The sequence below is a fragment of the Sinohyriopsis cumingii genome, chromosome 3, assembly GCF_028554795.1.
Source record: "Sinohyriopsis cumingii isolate HCF-2022 chromosome 3, ASM2855479v2, whole genome shotgun sequence".
NCBI classification, from domain to species: Eukaryota; Metazoa; Mollusca; class Bivalvia; order Unionida; family Unionidae; genus Sinohyriopsis; species Sinohyriopsis cumingii.
Genome location: NC_142963.1, coordinates 94038711 through 94053571, shown reverse-complemented (window position 1 = coordinate 94053571; position 14861 = coordinate 94038711). Strand labels below are relative to the sequence as shown.

The following is a 14861-nucleotide window of genomic DNA, read 5'->3' as shown; positions in this document are numbered from 1 at the left end:
TCAGTGATAAGTCCATGTAATCAGAGAAACATGCATTTTGTCATTAAGACATAGTTACTTAAGCGTTACCCCAAACAAGTACACACACCGTGGCTCACACATCTTTATACATCCTTTAAATTTTACGAGATTTTCAATTCTAACCAGACTTCGGAAGGGGTCACAAATTTTCTGCAATTAATGTGATGACTAACAAAATAGTTTTATTTCGAATGCAATATGCAAATAAATTCATACTGTGCACAGCGAAGGTGATTTTTACAAAACAAAAGAATATGGGTGCGGGTGTGTGGGTGTACACATATCGTCTGTAATTATTATTTGTTTGTTTCTTTGATATTTTTTTATTGAACTGGTTTATCTAAGATATAATGGCGGGAACATGTGTGCCCTCTCAATTATAACCTTAACTTGTTATGCTTTATGAAGCACGCTGACTTCATTGTCACAACATCTGTGTCAGTACCTATCTCGTAACTGCTGTTACTATTGATAGAAAGGTATAACACTGGTACACGTGTGAAATGTAAATGGGAGAAAATAAATATTCTTACTGTAATCAACATGAGGCAAAATCTGACTCTGTACTCATTACGTATCCAGAATAATTATTATGTACTCATTACGTATCCAGATATATGCAAGATCTGATTCTGTACTCATTACGTATCCAGAATAATTATTCTGTACTCATTACGTATCCAGATATATAGGCAAGATTTGATTCTGTACTCATTACGCATCCATATATATAGGCAAGATTTGATTCTGTACTCAGTACGTATCCAGAATAATTATATGTTTCAAATTAACCAGATCAAGCATTTTGTTACTCATAGACTGTGTTTATAATTCTTTATAAAAGAAACAATTGATGAGGGACATAATATTCCAGTCTGAGTACTCATATCACTTGAAATGTGCTCTGGATAAGATAAATAATGAAACCTTTCAGCCTGAGTACTCAAATCACTTGAAATGTGATGTGATTAAGGAAAATAATAAAACATTTCTGTTTGATTACTCAAATCACTTGCAATGTGCTCTGAATATGGGAACTAATAAAACCTTTCAGCTAAAGTACGCAAATCACTTGAAATGTGTTGTGCACAATGAAAGCTTTCAGTCTGAGTACTCATATCGTTTGAAATGTGCTCTGAATAAGGAAAAACAATAAAACCTTTCAACTCGAGTACACAAATCACTTGAAATGTGTTGTGAATAAGGGAAATAATAAAATTTTTCAGCTCGATTACTCAAATCACTTGAAATGTGCTTTGAAAAAGGGAAATAATAAAACCTTTCAGCTTGAGTACTCAAATCACTTGAAACGAACTGTAAATAAGGGAAATAATAAAATCTTCAGCTTGAGTACTCAAATCACTTGAAATATTCTGTGAATACGGGAAATAATAAAACCTTCAGTTTAAGTAATCAAATCACTTGAAACGTGCTATGAGTAAGGGAAGTAATAACTTTTCAGCTTGAGTGATTTAGTGTGATTTAGATTTTTAACGTAGCTTTAACATTATTCCAGTCATATCGCCAAGACGTCTGCAGTGTGACAGTTTAAGGTGATGCCTCGCACTGGGGCATCATGCCGCAGACATGTAGCACTTTAAATATACAGTGAATAAAACCTTTCACTTGAGTACTCAAATCACTTGAAATGTACTGTGAATAAGGGAAATAATAAAACCTTTCAGCCTGAGTTTAAGCTTGAAATCTAGCTGCAATGATTTTGACAAACGACTTTCTTGAAAAGTCATTTCGATTTACTTTAAATGAAAACGCAGTCTCCAAATTCCATCTCAGAGTTATATTATCTCAGAACCTGTCGACATATAAAGGATATGAGCTTTTCTTTTACGAATCAAATGGGATGTATAGAGATTTATAAAGTATTATTTAGTAGTAACTTTATGAGATGATTGACGCAGTATAACATTTTCACACCAACTCACTAAATCAGGGATATGACAATTTAAAAATAAAACGTTTTCACATTAACAGACGACATCACTATACTAAAAATCAATAATTACTGGCAAAGCAAGGCTGATTTATAAACATTGATATTTACTGGGGCAATAAGAATAAGTTGAGATTATGCATTAAAAAAAACATATATATTGTCTCGTGCATACCTACTATTATGCTATTTGAAATTTTACTAAACAAAATGGAAGGGATGAAAAGTTACAAATGTGACATTGACCGAAAAATCACCAAGCCTGACTGATTTAAGGAAAGTATCGTGATCTGCACTCATACCTTCGATACGATCACTTTTGCAGTTGCTTGCCTTGAGCAGTGCAAAGATCTTACAATGTATGCAAAACTTATATAATTTATTGTTTACAGTTTGTTAGTAACTGACGCCGCTTGGTATAGGTCTATCGCGGGGATTACAGATCTAAAGGTCTTCTGTTTGACTCTCGGCAAAGGTGACAACTTGTTACAGCCAGGACTGCATCAAAGTTAACAGCTATGTCATTAAAATCATAGCATAAATTTTACTCGTGTGTTTTGTTGCATTTATAGTAACAGTCTTTAAATGTGCAAGTTAAAATGACGTAGTTGTGATGAGTTTGGCACTATTTATGTTATTACACGTTCATAATTTCATATATCCGATCTAGATCAACAAAATGTTTCCACGCTGGATTTATGAAAGCCTGTTAAAACAAATCCATAAATGCTAAGATGACGAACACCCAGTAACGTATATAATTACACTTTAAATCAAGGAATCTGCTTTCAGTTCAATCTGTGAACTATATAAAGTAACGACGGATGGAATCTGCTAACTGGCAATTCCAAATGTAGACTGCAACATCAAGCAATGTTTGGAAAATGTAATAGCACGAGCATTACCAGAAATGACAACGGTCTACTGAATCTCATTTTCATTCTTCCTTTATAACTGATTTAACAGCTTTTTTAACAGGTTGATTCTTAGTATATTCCATAAATACAATCGTGGATCATTCTCCAGTTGACCTTCGTCCATTTATCAACGAAATAATCATGCCGTTGCACCGAAAGTAAATCTCATCAAACACGTGAAAGGGTACACAGACTTGTCGAACTATGAAAATAACGATGAAAGCAATGCGATCCTTTTGCACATTTTTCAGCACAATAGATTCCAGGGATGTGTGAAGATTTTGAATTGATAGAATCTGAAAATCATTTTTATAAGAATGATTATATTCTACAAAACACAAAAACAAATAGATATTGTAAATCTTCTAAAGATTTGATGATCAAGGTATAGACAAACTCGACGAAGGAGCATGTATAGTATTCGAAAAAATACCAAAAGAATATTAAATTGAAGGAACTATTAACATTATATTATGATATCTAGCATACTTCACATTTGTTTCAGACGTATCAAATTATTGTCTTCCTCCAGTTCCTACTCAGAGTCTATAATTTATAAAAATAGGGTTTGGTCAACTATTTCGATATAATCGTAACTGCAAGAAAGAGTATATACTAGGTCTTCGTATACCAAATATGACTATTTTAGTTTTACCATCATTAAAGTTCAAGTTTTATTCTTTATACGAAAGCATTCAACATCATTACATTTTCAAAGAGAAAAACTGTATCGTCATTATCAATGGTCACAAGTAGGTTTTATGTGTCATTACTTTCTTTTCTCTCCTTTAATTTGATCACGACAGTGTCTACTTTGGATGATCCATTCCTTGTCAAGCCAAAAAAAAAAAAAGACCCAAAGAGCTATCACCTTATAATTATTGATTTTAATCATTACTGCCTCTTTTTTTAAATCCTTGTCTTGCAAAGTAGAGAAAAACAATGATCAAAAGAAGATGCGTAAAGCAACATCCCAAATGATGCTTGTGAATGCATGGCCAATGAATACTTGATCTATGAAATTATGAAGCAAGCCTGTGGGACTGATATAACGTAATATGACACTGACTGAGGAGCCTGTAACACGGTACACGTATCAGATTGAAAATGTGATATGACACTGACCGAAGAGTCTCTAACACGGTACACACGTGTCAGATTGAAAGTGTGATATGATATTGACGGAAGAGTCTGTAACACGGTACACACATATCAGACTGAAAGCGTTATATTTCAATGAGGAATCTGTTCTGCTCTACACAGGAGTACATTCTACTGCCAAATAGTTTGCTCGTCACTCGCAAATCAGACTTAAAATTATTTAGCAGTGATCATAAAAACAAAACTTCCATCTCATTTCAATAACTTACCACACGATATTCAAGTTCACATCGTTTTGTTTTTTAGAGTCAGAAAAATAAGTTCTTGATTCTACGATTACTTATTTACTATAATTAAGGTTTTCTGAGACTGATAAACTATAATATACAGTAACGGAAAGTACGGCCCTACCCGATATCTTAAGTCCTATACTACACAGGAACTGACATTATGGCTATACCTGATATTTAAGTCCTATACTACACAGGAACTGACATTATGGCTATACCTGATATTTTAAGTCCTATACTACACAGGAACTGACATTATGGCTATACCTGATTTCTTAAGTCCAAGGCTGTACAGTAAGGGAAATTACGGTTATACCTGATATCTTAAGTCATACACCATACAAAAACAAATTTACAATGGCATTATCTCGGATTATGACAAATTTTAGCCATAAACAATATGTGGCTGTCTCATTAGAAGGAAAAGATAGCACTAAAACGTTCTAATAAACTTAGGCAATAATACAGTTACCACTACAGAATAACAGTACCCATGTTTTTCATCGTTATCAATCACTCGTTTTTAGTATTGTTTATATGTTGTTTTTTTGGGAAGGGAATCCAACCGTAGCTTTTCCAATTATACACTTTCATTACAACGCGTCAGATGCAAGTATAGTCACCTGCAATACAATTCCAGCTATTCTCAACTAAGTCGCTCAAGAATAGATAAGGGTAATAGTAGGGGTACAGTAATATAAATCTAGGCCGTGCATACGCACCTGTGTTTTTGGGGTCCCTGAACTCTTCTGCGTTGGTGGTCACATTTGATTCGGAAACGATATTAAACCTCTCATTGGAACGGAAGAGTACAGCTGAAAATAATAATAATAATAATAATAATAATAATCATACAGACTCGAAGACTCCAATATATTTAATTCAGTGAATAATAATAATAATAATAATAATAATAATCATACAGACTCTAAGACTCCAATATATTTAATTCGGGGTTTGCCTTAACTTACAAAAACGTTTTCAATGAATGTACATGCCGGAGCTTGTACTCTCCACCCACGCTACAAAATATGAGAGCGAAACAACTGGAGCGTTTTCTAACGTGAGGGATATTTTTACAATTAGAACGTTAAAATTCTGCCGTGAAAATGTTTAAATACATGAGCTAAATGGGCTTATGACCTCTAGGTCCCCAATGAGGATCCGTCTTAGAAACCCCTCACCTACTTTTTTACGCCCTCCACCTAAAACCGTTCATTCATATGTTTATTTTATTGTGTAATGTTTTGTTCATTGTTCGAGCTCGAATAGGACCATAACATCATTAACTGGTTTGCTTTCTGAGAGCACGTCAGTGGCTAATTGATAATTTTTGTTCTGAACTGTCTGTAGTAAAATGGACAGGAAATGCCATTTGATCAACAGTGGACGTGTTACAGTTCTGAGATTTATACTGCTTGTGCATCTGCACTGCATCTGCATTTCTACTCCGCTCATATTCTGTTGCTCTAGAATGGAGACTGCGCAAGGCGAAACTACCCTATGCATGATCTCCCCGTTGTGCATGTTGAAGCGTTTCAAGGAGAACTTGAGTGAGTCTTAGAAGCTTTCCTTCACTCTTTCCCTCCTTCAACTCACAGAAGATATTTTTTGGCAGTCGACCATCTGACATTCTGGTGATGTGCCCTGGCCATCTCAGCTATGATTTTATCAGCAGAGTGTGGATCCTTGGAATTGTTCATGCAGTCCACGTGACAACGTTGCAGCTTCTAGGAATGGTGTACGTACACTAAGTTTCGCATGCATGCATCAAGGTCGACAGCACAATGGCTAATAGCCCTTCGGTTTTGTTTGTGGAGTGATGATTCTGCGCTCCAACACATTTACGCGTTGTCTACCGAATGCCACGCTTGCTTTGGCAATTCTGATGTTGGTTTCATCATCGACGTGGACTGCACGTGACAGTGATGTAGGTGGTTTTGTCCACTACCTGAAAGGTTTGGATTTTCACTGTGACGACACACTCTACGTAAGACTTTCCTGATGCCGGCTGGTGCATCATCTGTCTTCTTGATATTGATTCTGAGACCAAAATGGTCAAAAGCAGAAGAGAAATTACTCATATTCTGCTGCATCTTAGAGTCGTATGGATTCAGCATTCAGGGAACAATCATCGGTAAATATGAGATCTTGGACACTCACTTCTCGTGACTTTGTCTTTGCGCTTTGTTTCCTCGGACTGAAGAGCTTGTCATCAGATCAGTACTTGATGTCGATAGCATTGTCACGGGAGACGTCTGTGAGCATTGCAGAGAGAGGATCATACTGAAAATGTTTGGGGCCAACAAGCAGTCTAGCTTGACTCCATTCGTTTGAAATGCCTGAAAAAGTATAAAATCTGGAATCGTTTGAGTATTTTAAAAACGTTCTTAATCAATCTAACGGCGAATTAGATCAAATTTTGTAGTGTATATTTAAAATATTAAGGACAATCATGACATGTATGTATGTATGTATGTATGTATGTATGTATGTATGTATGTATGTATGTGTGTGTGTGTGTGTGCGTGCGTGCGTGCGTGCGTGCGTGCCTGTGTGTGTGTGTGTGTGTTACAGAACGTATCTATTATCAATGTCTTCACTCGCGAGCAATGCTGGGTATGGCACGGTGGTGTGTTTATGTACATACCATCTCTTAGCTGGAATCTTATTTTTATTTTTCAGTCATAGAACAGCAAAGTTTTACAAACACGTGCCAGCCCGTCAAACATCTGGTGACAGGGAGTATCTATATCAAATAATACTGGACCTGTCGCACTCTTGGCGACTAGGGAGTGACATAAAATATTACTAGATGGAGGTAGTGATGGGGCTTTGTGCGTGACGTAGCAGAATCTTGCAGAAATATACGTGCTGCTAGGCAGTGACAAAACCCCCAATGTACTACTACTGCTTCTTTCACTCCTGTCCCACAAAATTAAAAGAAACTGACCCTGTGACATTGACCTTTGACCTCCTTACCACTAGCTATACTTAAATCCCTTGTTAAACATCTTCGATTTATCTCGTGTCAATTCATCAATGGCAACAACAGATAGTACTACCAGATCCAAATACTTTAATCGTTGACCACGCACCTAATATTTAAACGTTTGCTCCCTGTTACCTTGGACTTTGAGCTCATGAACCATAACTCTCTAGGAATAGTACTCCCCCCCATCACCCCTACTGCATGCGTGATTAAAAACCTTTAAGAAGAAGTTGACAGACGGACGGACATTGTATCCACTATTTATCACCTTTTGACATTCATCTCAGGTGAGAATATAAATCAATAAGTTAATAACATAAGAAAATCTGCAATGCCAAAGTATACGACAATGAATTAAAAATATAGCTTGTACTATTACATGTTTTTCTTTTATTATATTCAGACTTAAATTACATCTTATGCAAGGTAGTTTTGTTTCAACATCTTTGCTAAAAGTTGTGCCGTTTGTGTCATTTTAGGGGAGAAAATTTAATTTTATGTAAACATAATTTGTGCCAGTTGTGTCATTTTAGAGACAATAACAATATTTTTTACAAAGGTAATTTGTGTCATTGGTGTAGTTTTAGGGCAGATAATTTTTATGTATAGGTAAATTGTAACATTGGTGTAGTTTTACGGCAAATAATTATATTTTGTGTCAAGTTAATTTTGTGTCCTTTGTGTAGTTTTAAGACAGATAGATATAGTTTGTGTAAAGGTAATATAGAAGGTATTATAATATAAAGTAAATATAAGGTAAAGGTAATAGTTGGTATACAGGTAATTGGTGTAGTTTTGGGGAAGATAAATATATATTGTCTTAAGGCAATTTATAAAATATAATATTATTCATCTGAAGATTAGGACTAAATAATTGTTAGTCACTTTTTTCGTAAAATTTTCTTATGTTATTTGATCCTCAAATATAAATGCATAGATTAGATTGTAAATCAGACAAACGGATTAATACAGTTTAATGGCAAGTAAGCTGCAAAGAAGACAGGTAGATATTTGATAGCAAGGAAGATGGACAGACAAGTATGAATTGAAAGCAAAAGAAGGTGCAGAGAAGACAGGTAGATATTAATAGCAAGGAAGGTGCATAGAAGACAGGTAGATATTAATAGCAAGGAAAGTGCATAGAAGACAGGTAGATATTGATAGCAAGGAAGATAATGATAACAAGAAAGGTACTAAGAAGAGAGGTAGATGTTGATAGCAAGGAAGGTGAAAACAAGACAGCTAGATATTGATAGCAAGGATGGCGCATAGAAGACAGGTAGATATTAATAGCAAGGAAGGTGGACAGAAGACTTGTCTATATTAATAGCAAGGACGGTACATATAATACAGGTAGATATTAATAGCAAGGAAGGTGTATATAAGACAGGTAGATATTGATAGCAAGGAAGGTGCACAGAAGACAGGTACATATAGATAGCAGGGAAGGTGCAAAGGAGACAGATAGTATTAGCAAGGAATGTGCATAGAAGACAGGTAGATATTAATAACAAGGAAGGCGCATAGAAGACAGGTAGATATTGATAGCAAGGAAGGTGCATAGAAGACGGGTATATATTAAAAGCAAGGAAGGTGGATGGAAGACAGGTCGATATTGAAAACGAACAGAAGACATGTAAATATGCATTTTTATGGATGGATATAATCATGTAGCAAAGCAATTATTATGTTAAATTGTAAAATTAGGGATAAATAAAAAAGGACAAACTTAATATCAGCTTGTGGAGAGAGAGAGAGAGAGAGAGAGAGAGATTTAATGTGACCCAGTTATTAGATTGATGGATAGGGATATATTCTAAAGTGACTATGTACCTAAGGAGTTCCTTCAATCTGAACTCTATAGTATTTTTTCTTACATAAATAGCCATGAATATCCAGTTTGAAATCTGATAAAGCAACCTTAAAATCTACTTAAATTTTTATTAATTTATTTTTTCCTGTTTGCTTTGTTTTAATGTCATCGCCTTTAAAAACATTACAATACTTATGCTTGTTACTCTTTTGGTACTTTTTTGCGTAATCCTGCAATGGAGTTTTAAGAAGCCATTAAAATGATATGCATAGAAGATATCTACGTTTTGGAATATGTATAAAGAAATAGTTCACCAGTGAAATGGAAACTTTGCATTTATACGAGTGGCGAGTTCACAAGTGAAACTTTCCTTACTTCTACTCAAAGAACGTAGATTTTCTTATATATATATATATATATATATATATATATATATATATATATATATATATATATATATATATATATATATATATATATATCCGTCTATTTGTGTGGATTTTCGTTTCCTATTTAGAGTCAGTGCGATTAATGGATACAGTACTACATCGATAAAAATAGTTACAAAATTATGCCATTAAGTTTAGGATAAAGGCTTCTATGAATTAAGCTCCTTCATATAATGCTTAAATCTGTGTAGTTTGTTAAATGAATGACTGTTTTCATAAGAAGAAAAAAAATTTTGATTTTGGTAAATAGATTCCTTGTTGATACAATGAGCATTGTTGTGGTGGAAATCTTGTAGAAACATCACAGAGCGGTTATATCTGACAGATTTCAGAGAGCGTAACGACTATAAATAAAAGCTTTTAATGAGTGTATGTATGTATGTATGTATGTATGTATGCATGTATGTATGTAAATTGTACAGATTATTTGTAGTTAGCTTTTGTCTACATGACTGGGTCTGTTAAGAGCGTAAAATTATTATATGCTCTAAAATTATCTGTTGACATATGTGTTGATAATTACAAATAATAATTTTAACAATAAGACTTATAACTACTTTGGGTTAATTTCCCATTGGCTTATGGGGCTTGTGCGGTTCTAGAAGAATACACTAACATCCCATTGGTTGGACTAGGTCACATGAATAGGCAATTTCTAGAGAAACTAAGTAGTAAGATCTGTGATGTGAAATATAGTCGTAATAGAAGGTGCATATAAGGATTTCTTGTCTTCCTGTTGTAAGTCTGCAGACATATTTTATGTTGTACTTTGCTATTTGAGCGAGAGGAAAAACATTTGCTTGGACTGTTCAGTGGAAATAGAAAGTGCTCGTTTTTTGGGCTATAATATTATTCTGGGACTGTTGTGAATGATTCAAAGGAGTCTTGGACAACGTCACGATTCTTGGCGGACCAATATATTTCCGGTTTTTAAATTTATACGGAACTTTTCATTCTGTTTTTACTTTCATATAACTTTATCAGGATTATTTTGGAAGCGCTTCTTAATATTGTAAGTTCCTTTCATATTTTAATTTTTAACAATGACAATTAAATTGTTTGTTAAGTTTTACAAAAAATGTGTTGGTTTGGTTTCTTTCTGTTACTTAGTTTATGACCACAGAGTCGTAACATATCTATATATGTAACGATTTAGTTTCTTTATTTTGTTTTATTGCTGCATTCAAACGCGTCTAGCCTTGGCAAGCTTGCAGTCTAGTTCGGTAAGAGACACTGTACTCAAAATTACAATTGTCGCTTAATTTCGGTTTGCAACTCTCGCCTATCCCTGATTTGTCAGCGTATAGTAGATTATGTATGGGTGACAATTATTATCTCATAGAAACAGGTCATGTAAGTTCAGACACTGACAATTTGTACTATTCGTGTGAAAAATTATTTTGAAAAGTTAGACTAATGCTTGAAGCCTTCTTTATCTTGTTTGGCTTTTGTTCTTTGGCAACTTTTATGGTACCTTCTCGTTGACATTATATGAGACAGACAGACAGACATAGCAAGAAGAACACGAAAAACGATGTAGGTTTAAATACTTAAACTACAAGTTTTATTAAAATACAGAAGTGCAGATACAGGAAAAGAGAATAGTTCCAACAGTTATATAGTCACCATTGCGAGGCTTTATTAGTTTTCTTTCGCTTATTTCAATATCTGATTATGAAATATATACATATATAATAAATTCCAATATGTTTACGACCATCACAAGAGGCAAAGTTAGATGTGAAGTCCAGCACAAAATTTAAAAGGAAATGTCTTCGGTGACATTGTTAACTATTAAACACGCATTCCTTCCTTAGTCAATCTGTCTATTCATCTATCTTTTTACTTTTTCGTTCTAGTCATTATAATAAAGGCTATACGTTTTCAAGTTTATAACCTTTTCTCTGCTCCCTTTTATTATCTCTGTCAGACACTCTATTAATTTGTTATGATAAACATGAGTCAACAAATACATTAGGATTTGGGCAAATGCTCAAAGCAACGTTTTTTGTAATACGTAGCCAATATGAATGCCTTTGTAATTATGTGTCTCTGTGCAAGAACATACTAGTACAAACAGTAGATTACAAACGAAAATAGAACACGCTCGAGTAGTGATGAAGGTGTGTGTAAAGATTTTTAACGTAGCTTTAAAAAAAAATTAAGTCATATCGCTACGACAGCCTAATTAAAATCAGATCTCCACAGTTATGCATGAAGATCTGACAGCGAGCGCTTAGGGGTCATGTTCTGGCAATCGATGTTATTACCATAAGAGCTAATTTTATCAGCCAATCAGATGAAGTATTTTCTCTTCGCGTTTGGAGACCGGATGAAGAGCATGAATGTGTACCGAACGATTTGATCCACCTTCAGATTTGTTAAAGCTGCATTTCCATTGGCTAATTCAAAGGTTACCAGAACATGACCCCTAAGCGGTCGTCGTCAGATCTTCACGTAGGACGCTGATATCTGATTTTAATCAGATTGATCACTACGATGTCTGCAGACACTTACCATCATGTCCCACCCAGTCATATTATACTGACATCAGGCCGACCAGTCCTAACACTAACCTCTTAATGCTGAGCACCAAGCGAGGCAGCTGCTAAACCAATTTTATAAGTCTTTGGTATGACTCTGCTGGGGTTCGAACTCGCGACGTCCCGCATCCTAGGCCATAGGAGCGGTCTGTGATGAAGAAGAGAACACGGCTATTTTAATATGCTAAGTAGAATATTGCTAACATTTATCCTGCTGAATAGGAGGAAAGAATTAGTACTGTCTCGAGAGGCTGGTTGATAAAAAAAATGCGGTTCAGAGTACCTGCTGTCATGCAACCAGTCTTAAAACCGACCATACCATCACGTAGACCTTTCGATAGCCTCCCTTCTTTTCATATTAAACTCAGTATGTATTTTTGTTTTTCTTTGTGGGTACATATATATGCAATCTACTATTTCTAGTATTGTTCATTTGCATTATTATGTGTTGGACAAATGAATATTAGCATAAAAACTTGAACATGTACCAACATGTATATATGTGCAGTGAAGCATTTTGTTGTTGGGGGGGGGGGGTGTTTGTTGTTTGTTTGGGGGGGGGGGGGTAATCATATCTAATTTGCATTACAAATCAATCTGAAAACTTGTACAATATCTGTTACATACGGTGACACAGTAATTCTGCGGTTTTTATATATGACAAATATTTAAGTTCTCTGTCGATGAGACATAATAATAGAAAAGTGTGTGGCAAACACATACAAGTAGGACCTACATAGTATTCACTGTAAATAGAAAATGGGTGTATCGGTCCATGAGGTTATTGGTTTAACATATAGATTTGATAATAATAATAAGAAAATCCACTCCATGGAATATAAGGGGACATAATGTGCATGCTTCAATGTAGATTTAAAAAAGAAACAATCCACTGCATAGAATACAAGGAAACGTAACGCATATGCTTCATGAAAAACCTTTATTTTAAAAGTAAGTACGGAATGAAAACATGGGTAGACTTTTTTACAAGTACATATTGAATCAAAACATGGATAGTTTTTTTTTAAGTAAATACTGAACGAAAACAAGCTGTAACTTTATTTTAAAAGTAAATACTGAACGAAACGAAATTGTAAATTTATTTTAAAAATAAATACTGAATGAAAACAAGATGTAACTTTATTTTCAAAGTAAATACTGAACGAAAATAATATGCAGTTTTCTTTGAAAAGTAAACACTGAATGAAAACAAGATGTTGCATGCTATTAAATTGCCGATTAGTCTCGATATTAAAACTCGTAAAGATAAACAGTTCCTTTCTTGTTACAGGTTAAATGCACTTTAAAATAAAAATTGTTACGTGTTAAATGCAAGCTTTAATATAAACTGGATACAAAACTTCATGCCAACGTTAATACTATGAAAATGTGTAACACTGTTTTTTAACAGGTTACGAAGGGATTATCTAGGTCCAATACAGAATATTTTTATTGGTAAGGTCAACTCATATATCAGAGCATTTTACAATGATCACGTGACTGTTGAAAACACCAGCTATAAGACTCACGGTACTAATTCAGTTACCATAGTAAACCTATGCAAATACAATGATATTGAAAATTCGCTAACTTTAAATTTTTGAGTGCTCATGATCAATACTATATTTTTCAGTAGAGATGTATCCCGGATGGCAGTTCTGGATATGAGCCGCAGCCTTATCTGGACCTACTTGTGAGTGAAACATGTACTTTCAGTTCTGCACCAGTCAGGAGCTAATTTCATTAACGAGTGTTCCAAACTCAAGACTTGGTAAAGGACTGGAATTTCATCAATAATCTCTCTCTCTCTCTCTCTCTCTCTCTCTCTCTCTCTCTCTCTTAGTTGCAACTAGGGTAAGGTCTCAAAAGATTCTTTTCCTAAAATATAACTTTCAATATCAACCAATCCTGGCCAGCCAAACCCATATATACTCTACTTTCTTTCACCCATTTCCAGACTGGTTCCCATTTTTCCATACAGTCAGTTCCGGGTGCCCTGTATGTCTACATGAGAAATACACTGTAAGGGAGCAGGGACAGACCAGGTCGAGTGTTCAGAGAGGGAGTCCAAAATTTCAGAAGGGCCTTGACTTTCTTCGAAAGGGCACCATAGCAAAAGTTTGTGTCCATAATATCCAATAAACGTCCGCAAGAATAAAACGAAGGTTAAATTTCACCTGACCAGTGACTTTGCATTTGTAGATGTGTACATATATTTTCATTTGTATTTTAGCGGGTGAGCGATTCCGGACACCCTGGAAACTCCCTTCGGACCAGGAGAGAGCAACTGTTATTTATTTATTATTACAGGTATTTCTTTGAAACATAGTTCACTCTTTGAAAGCTTAAGCGCAGTCATTTGAAACTTTTGATACAAACACCACTCACGGAAAAATGTACATTACAAGAAAAGAAATTAAATTTAAAAGAGAAGTATTTTCAATACGACAGGCTCATAAACATATATTATCAGTATATATGCTAAAATACAACGTATATTTCTTCAAGTCAAAGTCATTGATTAGTTTAAATATAATCTAAAGTTTCATTCCAGGATTTGAATAATTAATACCTCTCTCTCTCTCTCTCTCTCTCTCTCTCTTATCTTTGCTGTTACTAGTGTGGCAACTTTCAGCCGCACACGTTTCATTTTTCTGCCTGCGTTTGTGCGAGCATTGTTTGCCGTATTTGAAGAAAAGAGAAGAAAATACCAATCTGAGGCAAAGTGGCGTATGTCGAACCTTTCCGAATTATTGCTTGCCATTGTTTCATACACAGCACCAC

The 14861-nt window shown here is 34.7% G+C and overlaps 1 protein-coding gene across 1 annotated transcript in view; it reads right to left on the bottom strand.

The window, feature by feature from the left end:
* LOC149803312 (uncharacterized) overlaps positions 1 to 14861 on the bottom strand; it is an 84691-nt gene that overhangs the window by 64704 nt on the left and 5126 nt on the right. The window contains exon 2 of the mRNA XM_089953020.1: positions 5003 to 5095. Coding sequence (XP_089809146.1) covers positions 5003 to 5095 — 93 coding nt within the window. The remainder of the gene's footprint in view (positions 1 to 5002; positions 5096 to 14861) is intronic.